Here is a 6844-nt window from a genome sequence, read left to right as displayed (position 1 = left end):
TATATATATATATATTTAGAGCATAATATATAGAATCTAATTGGAGTCTACAAGAAGGTTGCATTCTCTCATGTTTTTTACTCCAAAGGATTGAAGGTTTATCTAACGTTAATTTGAGTCACCAAATCATAGTCATGGAGGCGATTTAAGTTAATTAACTAATAAAAGGTACTCATCTTTCAACATTTTTTTAATTAATGAGGATTAATTAATTGTAACAGACTATCAGCCATGAAACAATAGTTGCTGACCCCTAATGGCACTATTTCTTGGGTGAGTGGTTGGATTATTTTCCTTTTCTTACAAGGGATTGACTGCAATACTAATTTTAACTGAACCATTAGTAACCTCACTGATATTCAAAAGTTTTTCTTTGAAAGCAAGAGATTAATTAGATGCCGTGCTGTATATACTAATCGAAATGGTATGGTGTTGAGTGAGAATTCTTCTGGAGTAAGCCACAATTCGAGCCGTTGTAGAAAATTTACAAGCTTGTTGATTAAAGTCAAATGGTCATGCATGTCTACACACCATCTTCATACCTAGCAAGTAAATGACAACCATAAGTTGATAATTTACTAATAGAGTTCTATTTCTTCGATTGAAAATTGATCACATGGTGTTCCAAAGTTCTTCTTCTCTTTTAACTGTTTGTCTTTGGGCATTTAAATATAGATTAGACCTCATAGATGAATTACAATAGTCTGCAACCTGGATATAGAGATAGTCTCTCCTTGTTATAAAATAATCAACAATTCACATAGACAGATCCCTCATATTCTTAGAGTCCCAAATTATTGCCTACTTAAAAGTCAAAAAGTAATAAATATTATTATATTATGCTTTACCTGTCATCCTTTATTTTTTATATATTTTAAAATTAAAAAGACATTTAAAATTTTTTCTTAGATCAATAAACCTACATCTATTCTTAAATCGAATATTCGAATACCATCATATTACTTTATTATTAATAATTAATTTAAACAAACAGTCACACATATTTGTATAGAGAAAAGTTTGTACAAAATAAGTATATCACATCATCTTGTACATGTCTCGTTCCATTTCATATAAAGCCATATCATTGTGAATCTCCTATAAGTTCATATCATGGTCATTAGAAATTAAAAAATGGCACATCAAAATAATAAATACCAAGATAAAAAAAACTTATATTTATTTATTTATGTGAAGGGTTTACGTATACAAAATATAATACGACATATTTTGTAAATATACTGATCATGTTTAGATAAAAATATTAGAATTATTTTGCTATTCAAATTATTCAAACACAAAATTGACTTATCAATAGTAAATGATATGAGTTCAAGTAAGTTATGATGTCTTGTCTCGATTGTAAGTTTGTACCTTAATTAATCATGATGAGCCTTGAAATTAATACAATAGAATATAAAACATTAATTTAAATCTTTTTCATAACTTATATTTCATGTTAAAAAAAAAAGTCACGAGGCTATAAGAAATTGTGCAAATGAACCAAAGGGTGAAGATTGGAGACTAAGACCATTGAATTTGATGAAGAATAAGAGGACTACAAGTAGTAAAACCTGCCATGTATTATAATGAAAAACATATTAGGTAACTTTGAATTCAAAATTAGGTGATTTGGGTAGAATATACTTCTTAAATTTCTATTAGCCTTCCTCTCTAGACCTAAACTAACAAATAATAATAGTTTAAGTAGAATGAGGTTGTTTGGACGTCTTCAATTCCATCCTTCTTATCTTACCTTTTTGATTTTTTTCTCTTGCAAGAGTTCTTTGCAAAAGGCAATTTATCCACATCATAAAGAAAGTTCCAATCTTTTCATGAGTACTTCTGTGAATATAATATGCCATGATTCTAATACCGGAACTAAAGGTCAGAAAGAGTGACGTTCAACCTGAGACTTTTCACTTTTGGAGAGTTTTGAGCCCAAGAATTCTTCGCCTCGCGCATAACAGAAGAAGTAGACTTTATCTTGGACTGCATGTTCTGAAATTGATGGAGACCAAGACTAATGCCAGTGCCTTGAATGTGACAGATGTTGTCAAGAAGTGAGATATAAATCTTTCAGCACAGAGCAGAAGAGCTAATTGTAAAATAATTGAGAAAACAGGGTTCTCTATTCTGATTCGACAAATTGAAGTACCTATCTTGTCCTAATTTCCAAGCACTGGGTCGTAAATGCATACATTGCCATGTTTGAAAAGAGTGATGTAAAAACCTAAGACTTTCCATTACGAACTTACCTTGGAAAGATTTTAAGCAGGCTTAGCGACAGCACCCACCCTTGAGAAGAAATTATTGAATGAGATTTGACCAAAATCCAACACATATTTCAGCAAGGCTTTCATAGTTTTGACTAGAAGCTAAGCTAATAGTCGGCTTTTCTTCTATAGGCGCATGCCTACCACTTTAAGACTAACGGACCCAGAGAAGACAAATTTAATTGAACTTGTTCATGTACAAGTCTTCTTACTGCACAAAATTGAGATTAGCAGAGAAGGGCCCTAACTAAAATTCATCAAACGCAATTATAATATCTTTGTAGTTGGTGATAACGATGAACAGTTGATGGTTGCCTATGGATTAATTAATCAGAAATGGGATGTTCAATAATTGCCTGCTTTAACCTCATTCAAAATTCTACTAATTGAATTTTCTGCCAGTACTACTGACCTTATATATATATTAGAATGTCTTCAGCTGTTGTTTTCTTGTGGGGCATCTGGATTTATTTAATGTAATTAAGAATGTAATAATCGCTAGTGATTCTGTTAAGCATATATGTTTTATTCTAAAAACAGAACAACTTGTGGTTGCCTCTGCATGGCTAGCTGGGATCAGTGAATTGATTAATATGTTGGCGTTATCTCTGTTGGACCATTTTATACACTATAATTGTCGCTCATAATTGGGCTGCTCACTCCTTACTTTGCAACGAAGACATGATTCACACTTCACCCCGTCGTCTCTAAACTTAACCTTTGACCTTGGCTCCAGCACCCGAGCAATGTTATCCCAATCCAAAGGAATTTTCCCCAAATTAAACACTTGTTTAAGGAAGTTTTAGGTTCTAGCCCAGACTCAAGTTAAAGAAGAGTCCAGTCCCAATGGTTCATGAGCTCCCTTAGATTCTGGTCCAATAATTACAAAGTCAAATGTGTCCAACGGCCCAATGGGCAATAGGCAATAAGCTCATAATTATCACTGCAAAGCTAACCTTCAAAAGACTGATAACCTTCTAATGAAAAACCAACATGGTCTGCACGCTGCAGCTTAATTCCATATTGTCACTGTCCAATATATAGTAGTTACCAAATATTCCTCTTGCGACAAGAGTGCTATGGGCCGTAAAGTGCTAATCCTTTCTTTAAGTTTATCATATATGAACTATTTGATTAATATCACTGATCAGGTTGATACTGTACACGGATATTATGATTACTTGTTGATCATGCCATCTCAAATTTTCAATTTTAAAGCACTATTTCGTTTGTTCATACATCCATGCTTTGGAGTCAAACCAAAACAATTAAGGGGCAATATTAAAAGAATTTTTTTGCAGGTAGTCATAAAAGCCGGAAAACTAATGGTGACCATGCTTCTGATGACAAAGATAACAACATTCGCAAACAAAGCGATCATCATCAAGTTTGCATCTTCCCCAAGCCTTGGATTTGGGATGCTTGAGAACACAATGCTGCTTTGCATAGATAAGGTGGTGGCGAAGGATTGTCTTCCCTCGAAACTTTCACCTGTAAAACTTATTATATGTCGCGGATTGGTTTTGAAAAATAAAACAAATTTGGACTGATGAAGCAAACCTTGATGGAAGGAGAGAAGAATAATGGAGAGGATCAGAACTACTACTGCCAAGGACTTCTTCATCTTTGAGTACTTCAAATAAAACAAGTTGCTGAGTCTGTATGGGAAATTGTACTGGATCTACATGGAAAGAAACCTGGATGTAATTTATGACAAATTAAAAGGAAGAGTGACCGAGAAATGTAAGCAAGAAAATCAGGTTTCATGAAGTTCCAAATGTCAACCGTTGCCAAAGGCACTTGTCAAAGTAATTAACTACTAGGTAAGTGTTAAATAAGGCTAATTATGCATTCCAATCTATTTATAGTATTCACCAATATTCGTCAGTTTTTTTTTCTCAATTAACATTCTATGAATAATTTTGTTTTTATATGAGAAACAAAGAAACAATTTATCACATCATTCTAGGTCATACAAAACCTAATACATCAGCAAATGAATTTAATAAATTATAAAAATACCCTTAAGTGTAAATAAATAAATAAACTTTGAATTGAGAATATTGTGATAATTTTATTAGATAAAATTAACAACTTAATTCTTGTGAGAACAAAATTAATCTACAAAGTGATAATTGAAAAAATAAAACAGAAACTGCTTGTTGAAAAAAAAATCACAATTATATATATATGGAAAAGATATTTTTAGATCAATTTATTCATATAATGAAAACGTACTTCTTTTGAGTTGTGAAGCCCAACTTGAGCTAGGCCTGACCCTTTGCTTCTACATTCTTTCAGGCTGCGTTAAGTTTAGTAAAAAACAGTTTTTTTAAAAAAGTGAAGGCCACTTAGGCCCATTGACCTCGAACTGCCTTATTTACTTTGAAAAGTTAAAAAATTAGTAAAGACTTGTGTGGTCTTTGTCTTTTTTATAAGGCTTCGGTCTTTAGCTTTGATTCTTGACTTTCCGCAACCGTTCCCATTTACGGTCGTAATCGCTCCCGTCATTCACACTATCATTTCCGCAACAAAACGACGTGCTAGTCTTCTTGGCCAGGCTGGCAAACTCAATTTTAATGCTTTCAATTGGTTTAGCCAATTTGTCTTCTTAATATATATTAAAATTATGTTTCGGTAGCCAGCCAAAACAGAATTTCTGGTTCTTGCTTTTTTATTTGACTCAATTATTCGAGTAGATCCAAGAAAAGTTTACCTTCACGTCCAATAATGGCCCCAATGGTTTCCCTGGCCCACGGCCGCCACGCCACTGTTTAAGCGGTCCAGATGTAATCTGAAACCCGCACGTGTCAATGCCAGCGTTCATTTTGAGTGTGGCTCTTTTGTCTTTTTCAGTCAAATATAATGACAAAGCTTTACTCTTTCTTTTTTGTTTAAGCTTATCAAACTTCACTTCTGCCCAAAAAAATGTCGAATCTCGGAGAACCTTTTCGGATCTCGCCGGAATATCCCAGCGGCGAAGGATCCTCTCTCCCTCAACAAGAACCCTTCGGCCATGCCGATCCTCGTGTCCCACTCCTAAACCTCTCGACGGTTAAAACGAGAATGGATTCCCTACAACACTTCCTATCTCAATCGGTCAACACGAACACTTTGATCTCCAAAGATCAGATGGATCTCGTCTCCTCCGAAATCGCCTCCGCCATCCACCAAATCATCGTCAACGGCGCGGCCCTCCTCTCTTGCGCCCAAAAAGGCCATTACCCAAACCCGACTCCAATCCGGAACCCGACTCCAGAACCGAAACTCGAGGTCGACGATTACGATGAAGGAGAGTCCGAGATAATCGAGTTAGACGCGGTCGAGTTGCTGTCGGAACATTTACATTTCTGCGAAATTTGCGGTAAAGGGTTCAAGCGCGACGCCAATTTACGGATGCATATGAGGGCTCATGGGAATCAGTATAAAACTCCCGAGGCGTTAGCGAAAAAAACAGGTAATAAAGGTGAAGTGAAGAATTGGGGTCGGAAAACCCGGTTTTCGTGCCCCTATGATGGGTGTAACAGGAACAAGAAACATGACAAGTTTAGGCCGTTGAAATCTGTTATTTGTGTAAGGAATCATTTCAAGAGAAGCCATTGTCCGAAAATGTATGGTTGTAATAAGTGTCATAAGAAGAGTTTTTCGGTTTTTACTGATTTGAAGAGTCATTTGAAGCATTGTGGAGGTGGGGAAGAGAGTAAGAAGTGGAAGTGTAGTTGTGGGAATAGCTTTTCTAGGAAAGATAAGCTTTTCGGACACGTGTCGTTGTTTGAAGGGCACATGCCAGCTGTTATGGAGGAGGAGGATCGGAAGTTGAAAGGAGTGGTAGCAATGAAGGAAGATGAGGAAAAGGAAGAGGAGTTGGTGGAGAGGGAGGGGTGGTTGGAAGATGGGTTTTTTGATGGTTTGCTTGATGGGTTTTGCTCGTTCGAGGATTACTGTTTGCAAGATGTGTTGGCACCGTCGCTTGATGGGTTGTAGCATTTTGGCAAGGGCATGATATAGGTAAAATTTGTTTTCTTATATGTTCATGTATTTGTTTGTTGTAATTCTTTGTAATAAGACTGTAGGTATTTATTTTTCCAATAATCCTCGTTAACTTCTTGTGACAATACCATATTCTGCCTAGTGTTCGTTTACTTGCAGAAATAAAGAATGGATGATGTTTGATTAATGTGGCTGTTGATTCCTTGTGGATAAATATAGTTTCATCAATGTTATGACCTGCAGATTGAATGTTCTAGCTTGTATAGCGTTTTGACATAAGAGAATATAGTGGTTGATATACTTGATGTAAATTGTACGGCTGAGAAAGTTCGTTTTGATCTTTAAAACTTCAAATTAGAGAATGAATTATGGAGAGTTAAAGGCATCAAATTATAGTTGTAGAATTATGTTAGTGCTCTTTTGTCCCCACTAATTTTTCGACTTGGTAGGCATATGGATAGTGAGTTTCACTAGCTATCTATTTACTAGAGGTCGGCCAATATGGATTGGAAGCATTTTGGAGGAACAAGTTTGTTCTATCTGTCCTTTTTTTTTTTTGTTCTGGTTATTTTAAATTT

At 35.2% G+C, this 6844-nt stretch overlaps 1 protein-coding gene across 1 annotated transcript in view; it reads left to right on the top strand.

The window, feature by feature from the left end:
- Window positions 1–5153: 5153 nt before the first annotated feature.
- Window positions 5154–6844, top strand: part of LOC110409872 (protein SENSITIVE TO PROTON RHIZOTOXICITY 1-like) — a 3027-nt gene continuing 1336 nt past the window's right edge. The window contains exon 1 of the mRNA XM_021419365.2: window positions 5154–6284. Within this exon, the coding sequence (XP_021275040.1) occupies window positions 5205–6260 (1056 nt within the window). The 5' untranslated portion in view covers window positions 5154–5204 and the 3' untranslated portion in view covers window positions 6261–6284. The remainder of the gene's footprint in view (window positions 6285–6844) is intronic.

The sequence above is a fragment of the Theobroma umbraticum genome, unplaced genomic scaffold (genome assembly GCF_002168275.2).
Source record: "Theobroma umbraticum cultivar Fairchild unplaced genomic scaffold, ASM216827v3 scaffold_44.0, whole genome shotgun sequence".
Lineage (NCBI taxonomy): Eukaryota > Viridiplantae > Streptophyta > Magnoliopsida > Malvales > Malvaceae > Theobroma > Theobroma umbraticum.
Note: the sequence above shows the minus strand (reverse complement) of the source record. Positions and strands in the feature narration are given on the sequence as shown.